Source organism: Planococcus citri, chromosome 5 (assembly GCF_950023065.1).
Source record: "Planococcus citri chromosome 5, ihPlaCitr1.1, whole genome shotgun sequence".
Taxonomy (NCBI): domain Eukaryota; kingdom Metazoa; phylum Arthropoda; class Insecta; order Hemiptera; family Pseudococcidae; genus Planococcus; species Planococcus citri.
The window spans coordinates 55,555,736-55,569,881 of record NC_088681.1 but is presented as its reverse complement, the minus strand read 5'-3'; the positions used below and the strand labels follow the sequence as shown (position 1 = coordinate 55,569,881).

At 36.4% G+C, this 14,146-nt stretch overlaps 2 protein-coding genes and 1 long non-coding RNA gene across 5 annotated transcripts in view; 1 reads left to right on the top strand and 2 right to left on the bottom strand.

Annotated features, from left to right (window-relative positions):
- Positions 1–14,146, top strand: part of LOC135847171 (uncharacterized) — a 354,358-nt gene that overhangs the window by 314,240 nt on the left and 25,972 nt on the right. The gene's annotated exons all lie outside the window — the stretch shown is intronic.
- Positions 4,557–6,703, bottom strand: LOC135847550 (uncharacterized). The gene is made up of 6 exons (XM_065367112.1): positions 6,563–6,703; positions 6,198–6,484; positions 6,056–6,115; positions 5,842–5,958; positions 5,403–5,765; positions 4,557–5,324 (listed from the first exon to the last, which is right to left on the bottom strand). The coding sequence occupies exons 1-6, from the start codon at positions 6,645–6,647 to the stop codon at positions 4,827–4,829; spliced, it is 1,410 nt and encodes a 469-aa protein (XP_065223184.1). The 5' UTR covers positions 6,648–6,703; the 3' UTR covers positions 4,557–4,826.
- Positions 12,776–13,535, bottom strand: LOC135848044 (uncharacterized). The gene is made up of 3 exons (XR_010559300.1): positions 13,185–13,535; positions 13,012–13,084; positions 12,776–12,903 (listed from the first exon to the last, which is right to left on the bottom strand). It is a non-coding gene; the product is annotated as an uncharacterized LOC135848044 (long non-coding RNA).

Sequence of the window (14,146 nt, the reverse complement as noted above, 5' to 3'; positions counted from 1 at the left end):
GGTACTACCTCTACTTCATCACGGCATAAAAATTTTCGCGATTCAGTTTCATTTTAGATGTCTTTGGTTTAATTGCAGTTTGTTGTTGTTTTGAACTTGTTTTGAATTTGGTCTAAAATACAGACTTTCTGTTTCTTAGTTTTTCGCATATAGCGGACGAACCGTGCGTCCCAGTGAAAATCTGATGAGAGTAATCTCAAAGAGAATTAAATTCTCTACAATTTCGTGTTTTTTGCAATTTTTCTAGGACTCTCCGTTTGTGATCTACGCCTCTGCAAAGTTTAGCCTGTTCTGACTTCCCCCAATTGGGGAAAGTCAGAACAGTTTATATTTTATTCCACTGAGCGAACGCTACTGTGTCAATCGCGCTCAAATTTTCACCATAGGTTAAGAACCCTTATGGGAACCTACATAATAAATTTGATCCATATTGGTTCATTAGAAGGGGAGTAACAGCTGGTCAAAGTTGAAATTGCGAAAAATCATTCTGACTTGCCCCGGTGCACCTTAACTTACTAAAATAATATTGATCCCAAGTTTCATTATCTAATTTCTTACGATTCAACATATTTTCCAGCTGGGTGTCAAAATCTTTTGTGTCTGCAAATACTGTCAACTAACATACTTACTGGCAACTTCATTTAAAATACATTGGGTGTTTTTTTCGCAACAAGGACGCTATCTGGGCGGCTTGGTATGGAAGTAATACTCCTGTCAAGGGCTGTGATTGGTCAATTCAAATCTCGCGACTACTTGCGGCTATCAGTACCACATAACAAACTGATCTGATAGGATTTATTTACATACCAGGCTGCTAGGAGGATTAAACATCATTTTTTAACAGAGTTGCCAGTATTGTTAGTTGACAGCAGTGTTGTCATAACGTTATACTTAATGTAACGAAAAACGAAAAAAACTGAATTTTTTCCATTATAATAACGACACGATAAACGAAAACGGAATTTTTTATGGAACAAACGATAACGAAATTATAATGTTATGAAAAATGTTTATGCCATAACAAAACGAAAAACGAAAAAATTACGTTATTTTTTTCGTTTTTTTTTCTTCGTTTTTTACCCTACTATTGATGAAAAAATGTGCAAAATAATTATTAAAATGTTGTGCAAAATGATTGAAAAATTATCAATCAATAAAAAATTGAAAAAGTTGATTTGAAAATACTGTACATGATTGAAATTTGTTGTAAAAATTAATGAAACACATAGCAACAGAAAAATACAATATATGTACTTACCTAAAATTAGATATGTATTGAAAAATAGAAGTACTGACCTACTACTGACAATCGCGGAAAATTTTCATAAAAATAATCATAAAATGGCTCAATAGTCAATACCAATAGTCAATTGACATCAAAATCAACTTGATTAACAAAATTGCTGCTTTCAATTATAAACTGCAGCCAACTCCTTGAGTTTATATAACCATGTAGTGGAACTGACACCAACTTAACCTGGTTCGAATTTGGGAACACAATTCGCACCCAAAAGAGCACTGCGTCTTCCTCAGGCAACAGACAAGATGAACTAGTCATTGACCTACAAGTTGAACATGATGAACTTGAATAACGCCTTCTGCTACATTTTCCCACGGTTTATCCCACTTCTGAATTGTTGAATAACGAATTTATTGAGAAAACAAATTTTATATTTTAAATTATTATCCGGAATAGATTTTACAATCAACAACAACAATTGATTCTCTTTTCATTCCTTAAAACTAAAATGTACCTAAACAGCTACCTGTATAGTCCAGGAAAAATAACATTCCATAGGGAAAATTGAGGTAGCAAGCTGAATTTTGGTATACTGGTTCATTTTTGTGTGCTGAACACGAATCCGATGAGTCCCCGCGCGTCCCTGGTGAGCGTTCTCCCCTATTGTGGATCTAAGCCCCCCAAAATCAGTTTTTTGCGATTTTCTCCGCCGCATTGCATTTTAGCGAAAATATGTCAACAGGTAAAATAATCTACGTCAAATTCCCGATCTGGTGATATATCAACTTTCCTTCTACCCCCAAGGGGGGTGGAGCTAGGACCGTTCAAATGAGAGGGGGTTTGTAAAATGCTATTGACGCTGGGGAGGGGTGAAATTTCCCCCGACAGCGTTCGGGTTGATACTACCATGGAAGGTGGGTACCATTGAGAAACTTCCACTTGAAAAATATCAGATCCCCACCCCTTCCCTTTTTTGGGGGACCCCCCTTTTTCTGAAATTTCAATAACACTTTTCTCAGCTCCATTTCAACCGATTTTGAAAATTTTTCTGAAAGTTATGTATAACCTTAGTAGGTATCCCCAAAAAATTTTTTAACCCCCTCCCCCCATATTTACCCCTCAAAATGACGTTTTTTTCATTTTTTATGCCTATTAACAGTCAAGATTACGAGGTACAGTTTTGGAAACACGTTTTTGGATGTATTTTCAGCCCCCAAACATCATATACTTTTTTTTTAGAAATTTTTGTTTTTATGCGCCGTGGTGAAAAATTGGAAGAATGTGTTTTGGGGGGTAGGGGGTGAAATGGGAATTTTGAGAAAAATAACTATTAATGAGTAGGGTATCGTTTTCATATGATTCGATACCGCTGAGCACGAATATGACCTCAGATTTTCTGCTACACTCACCTACCCCTCTCCAGAGCCCCTCAGCCCCCCTCAATTTTCACAATTTTCGAAATATAGTTATTTTGATGACATTGGTGTCGTTTTCATATGATTCGATACCGCTAAGCACGAATATGACCTCAGATTTTCTGCTACACTCACCTACTCCTCTCCAGAGCCCCTCAGCCCCCCTCAATTTTCACGATTTTCGAAATAAAAGTAATTTTGATGATGTTGGCTTCATTGCTATGGGAAAATTACATAAGTTCATTGTTATTGTACATAAAATTTCTCGTAGAATAAGCTACAGCACATGGCTCCCCCTTGAGGGGGGTGGACCCTTGATTTTTTTTTCCACGCAGAAAACGTAACAAATCTGTATGTGTATTTGACTGTATAGGTATGCTGAGCATATGTGGCATAATAATTATTCATGAAAACTGTAACTTGAGTATGTATGAGTATGTATTTTATAATTCAATGACTACCTACATAAAAAATCACAAGAAAAAAATATGGTAACGAAATACTTATAAAAAAAAGTAAAGAATGTTAATTTGTGATTCACTTAATATCCATTCCAACACGTTCTGTGAAATAGATACGCCACATATGCTCCTCATACCTACACAGTATCTATACACGTACAGATTTGTTACGATTTCTGCATAGAAAAAATTCAAGGGTCCACCCCCCCCCCGAGGGAGAGCCATGTGCTGTAGCTCATTCTACGAGAAATTTTATATACAATGACGATGAACTTATGTAATTGTCCCATAGCAATAAAACTGAATGAGATATGACAGATATGACTAAAAAATCATTCAGGGGGGCAGGGATCCACCAAAGGGGGAGGACAATGGTCGAGTGTGTTAATCTGTAATAGTCATAACACAAATTTATTTCATAACACATACGATCGCCCTTTTTTCACTCGTGTACCTAATGGAAATAATGATTTTATGAAGTGGGAGGGGGGAGGGGGTGAACCCCAAATCAACTCATCACTGGAGAGGGGTAGGTGAGGGTAGCAGAAAATCTGAAGCCATATTCGTGCTCGGCGGTATCGAATCATATGAAAACGACGCCAACATCATCAAAATAACTCTGTTTCAAAAATATTAAAAATTAGGGGTACTGGGGGGCTGTGGAGAGGGCTAGGCGATTATAGCAGAAAATCTGAAGTCATATTCGTGCTCAGCGGTATCGAATCATATGAAAACGATACCCTACTCATTAATAGTTATTTTTCTCAAAATTCCCATTTCACCCCCTACCTCCCAAAACACATTCTTCCAATTTTTCACCACGGCGCATCAAAGCAAAAATTTCTAAAAAAAAAGTATATGATGTTTGGGGGCCGAAAATACATCCAAAAACGTGTTTCCAAAATTGTACCTCGTAATCTTGACTGTTAATAGGCATAAAAAATGAAAAAAACGTCATTTTGAGGGGTAAATATGGGGGGAGGGGGTTAAAAATTTTTTTGGGGATACCTACTAAGGTTATACATAACTTTCAGAAAAATTTTCAAAATCGGTTGAAATGGAGCTGAGAAAAGTGTTATTGAAATTTCAGAAAAAGGGGGGTCCCCCAAAAAAGGGAAGGGGTGGGGATCTGATATTTTTCAAGTGGAAGTTTCTCAATGGTACCCACCTTCCATGGTAGTATCAACCCGAACGCTGTCGGGGGAAATTTCACCCCTCCCCAGCGTCAATAGCATTTTACAAACCCCCTCTCATTTGAACGGTCCTAGCTCCACCCCCCTTGGGGGTAGAAGGAAAGTTGATATATCACCAGATCGGGAATTTGACGTAGATTATTTTACCTGTTGACATATTTTCGCTAAAATGCAATGCGGCGGAGAAAATCGCAAAAAACTGATTTTGGGGGGCTTAGATCCACAATAGGGGAGAACGCTCACCAGGGACGCGCGGGGACTCATCGGATTCGTGTTCAGCACACAAAAATGAACCAGTATACCAAAATTCAGCTTGCTACCTCAATTTTCCCTATGACCCCTTTTTTTGGTCTAATTTTCCTGGACTAGTATGCAGCCAATAAAATTTCTAAAAAATGTCTGCCTAACACTATTATACTCATTTGACATTAGTAACAATACCTAATTTACATCTTACATTTAATTTACTACATACCTTATAAAGCTTCAGAATTAACTGAGTTGTACATTTTTCCAATTAATTTCCGGCATTAATTGTTTTAATGAAATCAATTCTTTTACGAATATCTTCCAACACATTTCGTTCGACGATTTTATTTTTAGAGGCATCAAATTCCGGAAATTTGTCCAATTTGAGAATAGGCAGCCCGCGAGTGCTATAATCGTTATAATAATAAAATTCCAATTTATCGACCATACGTGGTGTGAGCTCACAAGCGTAAGCCATTCCAGGGGTAGTGTCTTTATTCTCTATAACTTTCCAACTTTCTAATTCAGGATCTCGACTACAAAGTCTATCTGTTTCTTGCATAGGATTTTTATCATTATGGATAATAATGACAACTTGATCGGTTCTGTCTCCCGTCTTGTATTTCACTACTCGAAATATCATTTGGGGGATGGCAAATTGCTGGAAACTGTCGTCTTCTGTTTTAAGCTCATTTTGTGTATCGGGACTAATTTTATCTGATTTGCCAATCACACCGAAGTATAATTCAATTTCGGAAGGCCATAGCTGGAATTTTATAAGATTTTAGAAATATGTACCATTTTTTCAAACACCTGATTCTTTGTTAAGATGTTAATTTCTTACTTGATACATCGCGTACAAGAAGAGATCGACTTCTTTCAATGACTGATTTGCAACGGTGTTCCATATGAAGGCGACATTCAGATAATTGCAAGTGGCAAGTTTTGCAGCTTGTGTGTGGAACATTTGCATCGGTAGTATTTGAGTTTTTTCCAGTCGAGGAGTTTTATCGTGAATATCTGCGGATATTTGAGCTGTGTGGCTTTCGTTATCTAAGATTTTACCATCCTCCAAGTAGTAAGTTTCGCAGTGGGACATTGTTTGGGATGTATTTGGATAATTGATAGTGTCTTTTTCGAAGGCTATAAGTTTCCCGAATTTGTCAGAGCTGATAATGATTGATAGTACATTTATCCAATAGTATGCCTAGAATTTCAGAACGTACGCTTTTATTATCTAATTCAAATTCGAACCTACTCGATGAAAATTCAAGTTTAATTACCATTAGTTTCTGCATCTCTTTTCCTTTAATTCCAAACATTATATTACTATTATCGAAATCTACAGTTACGTAGGTCATATTGGGATTAGGATTCTCTTTTGCTTTTCTTTCGGAAACCTACACAAAATTATCGCAGATGAAGTTATTGATTGATGCACATTTTGCTGTAGCTGATTCGTATTCTTGTGATTAGGTACAAGATATGTTTCATTACCTGATAGAAATCGTAGTACTTTGTGAAATCTAAATTGATCGTTCCTTTTTCATAAAACAACTGCAATAAATTAGTGATGGATTTCAGTAAATTAGTAAATGATGAATTTTCTCCATATGTAATTTGAAATCCTTTAACCGACCTCGTAACCAATGTGGTAAACATCCTCTGTATCGTCTAGTAGCAATTGAGGTGTTAGTGGTTGATCACAAATACCCAATTCAGTATTTTTTGCTAATGTGCCACTGTTGTAGAGCTTTTGTACGAATAGACTGTTACTAGTAATAGAAGCATGCTGATTAAGTATATTTTCATCTTCTGAATTCGAAGAAGCTGGACAAGCAGTTATAAAGCGATGGTTTATTATCAAATCTTGGTCCTGTGGATTTATGTCCAAGAGTTTGGTTTCATCTGGGTTGAAGATTATGCCTGTAAAAAAGTGTTATTTAAGGGATTAAATTCAATCGACAGATAATTTTTAATATGTGCATACGTATTACCAATTACCATTTTGCTTCGTTGAATTCACTTCTGCTACATAATTCCAACACCATAGTGATGTAAAAACGAAAAAAAATCTCAAAGAATTCATTTTATATCGGGTGAGATTTAGTTCAGTGATTGTAGAGCGTTTGAAAGAATAATGAATTTGAAACTGATCGATCGATGAGTGTTGTTGATTGATACGAACAGATTTTTCATTGCTTCGTAGTTGTCTATCTGACTCAGAAAACTGACAAAATGATTCGTTCGTGCAGATGGAAAAAAATCAGTTGTGTAAACGTAATAAATCTGTGTCTCTGGGATCGAATATGAAGAACCTGAATGCGAAGTATAGCGAGTGTATGTTTCATACTTTACACACAGATCCAAAGTACTCTATACTTCATCTGCCTATCCAAGTACTAATCCATCGACTTAGGAACACAGCAGTGTAAAATGCTCAGGAGCATGTTGTTAGTACAGCTGAAAAAAATGTATGAAAATGTTCGAATATGTACGTAGATTACCGGTCCTGATTTGGTTTAATCAGGTATGATCAGATCTAGTCAGAAACAGTCAGATAACCCTTATCTGTTCTAAGCAGATCAGAACAGTTGGATTTGGAGAATGACCAATCGCATCTGCTTAGCTGCTCACTCAAAAGCTTGGCTAATTGCAAAGTAATAAATCTACTGATAATAACTCTGGATTAATAACTTGACATAATTCAATTCTCAAACTTTAATATTCATCGCTTTTAATAGAATCTTGTTTTTTACGAATATCTTCCAATACATTACGATAAATAATTCTATTCTGTAGATGGTTAAATTCAGGAAACGCGTCCAATTTGAGCAAAGATGAAAAAGGCGTTCCTTTGAGATATCCTGTTTTATCAATAATATCAAATGTCAGTGTACATGCGTAAGTTGTTCCAGGCACGATATTTTCATTCTCTATAACATTCCAACTTTCTAATTCAGGATCAGCGGTGCAAAGTCGACCGGTTTCTTTTATCGGATTTGTATCATTATGGATTATGATTACAACGTGATAGATTTTATCTTGCAGTGTGTATTTGATGACTCTGTGTATTACTTGAGGGATGGGATATTCCAGAAAAACTTCGTCTTCTGTTTTGATTCCTGGTCTTGAATTTGGGTTAACTAGTGGGAACCCGTGTGATGGGTACTGGGGCAGAGTGAACCTGTGTACCCATGTATCCGTAAATGACTGAGGAATACGATATTATGAGAAACAATTAGTTACCTAATGTCATTGTACAAAGCAGAAATTGTGTAGTCGTTTTGGAGCTTCCAGTGACCTTTTGGAAATTACTGTAGCTTTCAGCGGACTATTCAGTACTCGAAATTGAATTTCCATAAAACTTTACTTTTATCAAGCAGAGTTGAAAATCCAAAATGAATTCTGCACTCCAATTTTAACACAGTATCATTGTATCAAGTCTACTGCAGGTGGGTTCAAGTCATTTTGGAACCTCCAGCAAGTTTTTAAAAATTCCTATGGCCTGCAGCAAATTTGAGAAACTTGAAATTCCCACAAAATTTCATCAAATGGAGTTGGAAAATCGAAATTCACTCTGATAACCAATTTCAATACGCTTTGAAGTTGACTACTGCCTACTGGACAATGGTTTCAAGTCGTTTTGAAGCTTCAAGCTATTTTAGCTATTCAGTATTCAAGCTAAACCAATCCGTTTTATTTGAATTTTGGAACCTCAAGAGGCTGTTTAGAAACACTACAGTTTTTTAAAAATGCCACAAATACCAACATTGAATCGCGAATCGAGTCCATTGAGTCCATCGTTGATTTTGAATTGGATTCAATTTTTTGGGTGAAGTGAATCGCGCCATTAAAATCCAATTTTTTTTGCAAATCTCCCCAGTCCCCATCTTCTCTGCACCTCATATTGTTTCCCCGTCAAATCAAACATCAGAATTCTTGAAAATCATTTTAACTCACTGAACATGATTCCTGATGATTATCATTCAAATTCCTTTATTTCCCCGTCAAATTAAATCAAACACGAATTGTGGTTAGGTACCTATTATTATACCTATTTATAACTTTCAAAAATTGTCTCATCTCTGATCTCACTCAACCATGCCAACTTTTCCCATCAAATAGGTAATTTAATTTTTGAAAATCAGCTCATCTGACTCAACATGATATTTCCCCGTCAAATCAATGAATAACAAATCAATCCTGGTAACATTAATTCATAGTAAGTAGGTACTTCTACCTACCTACATAATAATGCAGTTTTAGAGCGATCAATCATATTATCTACTTCAATGAACAAAAAAATTGTGTTTTACGAGTAAGGTTGAAGTAGGTATTACATTTTTACATTATCTGTCTCCCTTCAATCAAACCACCTACATACTAATCTTATTTTCAAAACAATGAAAAATATAGAAATTTGTTGGAAAAAAAAATTTAAAAATGTGATGAATTTTTGTTATTTATATTGATCATTTTATTGCATTCCTCTCCTTTCCACAAAACCCTCGAAAAACCATTGCAATTTGAAAATTGTCTGACTGAAAATCGGACACCCTACTCCCCCCCCCGTCAAATCAAAAATAAAAATCATCAAATGTGATAAAGTTTTGCTATTTATTGATCATCTCATTGCATTCCTCTCTTTCCACAAAACCCTCGAAAAAGAAAAAACCCTTGCAATAAATTTTTGGAAATTGTCTACTAAAAAGCAGACATCCACTTCCCCATCAAATCAATAATCAATCATTCTGGTAATTAATTTTTGAAAATCCTCTCACTCAACGGAGAAGAGAACATCATGCTTCCCTGTCAAATGTCAAATCAATATAATAATTATAATAATCAATCCTGGTAATTTGAGTAGTTGAAATTTCGAATTGAAAAATATTTGCATTTTAAATATTTTCGAAACGAAACTCACTAACGAAAGTCGAAAATACTGACAATCAATGAGTACTAAGACTTTAGTTGATTTGATGCAGAATTGCAGAATGAAATGAAAAAAAAAAAAAAAAAAAAAAACCGCGTTCGTGTGCACCTATTTTACGTACCTACCAAACGTTGTAAACAAACCAACGCTGGGTAACGCGAAAAAGCCAACAAATTTACATACTTTCGCTACTGGGGAAGTGGATTTTTATATAATTAGATGGTCCTTGATTTACCACTCACGCCGAAATATAGTTCAATTTCGGAAGGCCATAGCTGAAAATAGGATGCAGAATGTGTAAAACTTGCCTTGAGGTAGATATGGGTAGGATTAGGTGTGATCAGATTCAGATCAGTGTATTTGCCATATCTGACCAGATCATGATTTGATATTTGAGTCATTCCATGTCAATTCGACCAAAAAAAAAAATGTGATTTTGAATGCCATGTCTTTCGATTTTGCTCAAATTTTTTTACTATGTCTACCCACCCAATAAGCAGGAAACTCGCAATAAGTTTTGTTCCAGCACCTGAGGAGGGGGGGGTGCTTCAATCTTCAATTATTTTCACATCGTCTCGAGGTACTCAACTTCAGCAGCACATTGCTCCAAAACTATGATATTTTGATCAAAAATTATTTCACAGTTCGAAAGGGCATTGTATTTTAAACTTTTCAAGTATTTTGAAATTTTCAAAAGTTGAAAGTTCAACTTTCAAATTGAAAGTTGAAATTTCAAAATGGCGCTATAATTGGGAGGTACCATTTAAAATTCTGAAAAAATTTCCATAGATGTACGTTTTGATGTTTTTTTGAAATATTCAATTTTCGAGATGGGATCTTCTGATGGAGAGGGAGCACCTCCTCCCCCAAATTTGGGCAAAACTTTCAAACAAAAATCTGGGGCATGGGGTATATCGAATTCTATGTTTTTGGTGACGCTGAACACGAATATGACGTCAGATTTTCGATTAGACCCCATCCACAGCCCCCAGCACCTCCCCAAATGGGGTAAAAGTCAAAAAATGGTTTCATTTGTGTGACATATGAAATAGTATGTTTTCGATATCGCTGAACAGTGAACACGAATATAGTCGTAGTTTTTCAAATTGACCCCACCCATGGCCCCCAAAGCCTCCCCAATTAGGCAAAAGTCCAACTAGGAACCGTGGATGGGGTCCAATCAAAAATCTGACGTCATATTCGTGCTCAACGTTACCAAAAACATACAATTCGATATATCACACACCCCGGATTTTTGTTTGAAAGTTTTGCCCCAATTTGGGGGAGGGGGTGCCCCCTCTCCATTAAAAGATCTCATCTCGAAAATTGAATATATTTCGAAAAAATATCAAAAGGTACATCTATGGAAATTTTTTCAGAATTTGTAGAGGGTATTCGAGGACCTAAGTTACTCGCCATAGCAGGGATCCAGGGAACTTTATGCCCTAAGGTCGAGGCTGCACTGCTTTGCAGTGCGCTCTGGACGGATTAGTTTGGACGGAGCGCAGGACGAACATTACGGACGTCTGTGGCCTCATTACATCTTTATGATATGGTCTTGGTCGCATGCAAGTGCAGAAGTGCTTATGTTTTAACATTGTACATGGTCGTCATTCTATGAATAGATAGAATAGAAATAATATTCTGTACAAAATACTTTCATTCAATAAAACAGTTGTGCATTGAATATCGTATTCTTGAATAATATACTAGATAAAGGTATCTGACTAAGCTTTGGCTAGGAAGGGTGGGAAAGATAGATCCACATTCTAACTTGTTCTGTTGTGGATGGCAAGTTAGAACATCCGTTTACCTTTACATTGGCGCCCCACATTGGGCGCCAATGTAGTGGTAAACACTGACTCTGACTGACTCTACCACAAATGGGTTGGAGTAAGCTCACAACCACCCTTCCTAGTCGTCGGCTAAGTGCGGAAGGGTGCCTCGTGCAACTCGTTACTTGATACCTGTGTAAAACTGCCTTTCCACTCTGAGCACCATCTATCAGTCCAAATGTTCAAACCAAAAGTTATGTTACCTCAAGACACCCTTCCCATCACCAAAGATACCTTTAGATTTGAACTTGGACTGATAGATGGCGCTCAGTGTGGAAAGGCAGTTTTACACAGGTATCAAGTTGCACGAGGCACCCTTCCGCACTTAGCCGATGTAGTATTCACCTAGACAAGGACTCACCACTAACTAACAGTAAACAAGTCAACACAATATTCCTTTCAGAGGTTTATTGCACAATACTCGATTACACTTTGTACAAGAGCAACAATGAACTTATAACTTCTGCTACCTAAAGCTACCATCAGAAAACTGCGAGGCGGACATAGCCGTCCGTTTCGGCCATCCTCTGCTCTGGCAGAACTAGTCTGTCCAGAGCGCGCTGCTAAGCAGTGCTGCCTCCGACCAAGGGCATAAAGTTCCCTGCTATGGCGAGTAATTGTGGTCCTCGGATACCCTCTACAAATTTTAGTATCATAGCTGTGGATTAATGCGCTGCTGAATTTGAGTACCTCGAGACGATGTGAAAATAATTGAAGCACCCCCCCCCCTCTTGAGGTGCTGGAACCAAACTAATTGTGGGTTTCTTACTTATTGGGTGGGTAGACATTGTGAACAAAAAAATTGAGCGAAATCGAAAGACATGATTCGAAAACGTTGGTCAAATTGGGGAGGAATGACCCAGATTCAATTTAATCAGTTTTGAGATCGGATTAGAGATCTGTTCAAAACTTATCAGATTCAAATGTTATTTAATGCACGTTCTTCTATAGCAATAGTGTTTATTTCTCACTTGATACATGGCGTATAAGTACAAATCTACTGCTTTCAATTGCTGATTGGCGACGGTGTTCCATATAAAAGCGAAATTCAGATACAGGCAAGTGGCGAGCCTGGCTACGAATGTGTGCAACATCTGCATTGGTAAAATTTGTGTTTTTTCTAATCGAGGAACGAGTCGTTCTTCGGCAGTATCGTGATTTTCATCCTTTGGGATATCTCCAACTTCGGGATTTTCATTATCTAAAGTCATTCCTTCTTCAAAATAGTAGGTTTTGCAATACGACATTGATCGAGATTTATCTGAGTAATTTTTGGAGCTATCTTTTGCGAAGGTCAAAACTCTGTAGTGTTTGAAAGGGTCTACATCGATACTCAGTACATTTATCCAGTAGTATACCTACAGAATATGAAAAATCTTTCCTTAGTTAGTTGCCTCCAACAATATTTAAATGATCTCCCATTGATGGCTAATTCATCTACTTACCTACCATTGGTTTTCTCCATTCTTTAGCTTTGATTTTGAAAAATGTATTATTTTCATCGTTTTCTGATATTATATACTTTTTGTTGGGATTTGGATTTTTCAGTGGTTCCTCTTGTAAAACCTGTATACCTTATGTACAAAAATATGACACATAATCTCAATTTTTGAAGTTGTTGAATCGAGTTAGTAGGTAGGTATTTGAAAATTCCAATTTTATATCGATGCTTAATGGCTTACCTACGTTTCTAACTGGCCCGAGTTTGTCATAGTAGTCGCATTCTAGTGTTATCTCATCCTTTTGATAAAATAACTGCAAAATAATTTTATATAAAATCCTCGAATTAATACAAAATCATATTGTTATGTAATGTATGTACATAATTTTTGACGAATTTTTGTCGTGTACCAACCTCATAACCGAACTGAAAAACATCTGTCGAATCATTGTAAACTAATTGAGGTTTTGGTGGCTGATCACAAACGTTCAGTTTTATGTTTCTGGTTAATTCTCCCTCACTGTAAACTTGTTTAAGGAATAGGCTGTTTCTGGTAATGGAGGCATACTGATTAAACATTTTTTCTTCTTCTGAATTCGATGATGCTGGACAAGCGGTGATATGAGGATGGCTCGTGAAGGGATCTTCGTACTCGGAATTTATTTCTAGGAGTTGTTTTTTATACAGATCGAAAGTTAAAGCTGTAAATATTTTAATGTGTGATAAGTCGTTGAACGTACTTGATTTAGATCATGTATAAGTAGGTAATAGTTACGATTATCTCTTCTTAGTATCCTTCTTATTCGTTTAATCACCTTTTACTACACCACAATGTAATATAGCATAAGAATAATTTGAATCGATTCATTTTATCAAAAATAATTTCAAGTTCGGGGGTCGTGAATGGTTTGAAAACTGACAATATGGAATGAATTTCGAAACTGAACGATTCGTCGTGCGTGTTGTTTAGTTCGACTATTTTGGGGATTTCTTCGCAGCTGTTTGCGGCTGATTCAGAAACCTGGCAAATAATCCGCGTTCACGCTCGCGCTGCTCGAAAATCAATTGTGTAAATGTGAAAAATTGCTGACTTTATGACCGATTGATCGAATACGATAAATCTCAATATTTCACTCTCTTTTTCCTGATTAAATTTTCTAGAAAACTGCATCCTTAAAATCTGAAAACTCTAATTCTAGGAATCGATTAACCCTTAGAGGCCTGGACCAAACTGTAAGTGATTCAAAAAAATGCTTTCAATTTATTGAATAGGACTGACATGAATATCACTTTAATGTGTTGTATGCCCCCCTCCCCCTCAAAACCATTTCGTAAATGAGGGGTCAATTTTTCCATTTTTTTGTAAATTATTACGA

What these genes read in the sequence shown, in the direction of transcription:
- LOC135847550 (XM_065367112.1), bottom strand. Translation starts at nt 6,647, where the DNA reads ATGAATTCTTTGAGATTTTTTTTCGTTTTTACATCACTATGGTGTTGG. An exon ending in AGTACTACGATTTCTATCAG is followed by an intron (nt 5,959 to 6,055) that starts GTAATGAAACAT and finishes AATTTTGTGTAG; the next exon opens with GTTTCCGAAAGAAAAGCAAA. An exon ending in AAGAGATGCAGAAACTAATG is followed by an intron (nt 5,766 to 5,841) that starts GTAATTAAACTT and finishes CTGAAATTCTAG; the next exon opens with GCATACTATTGGATAAATGT.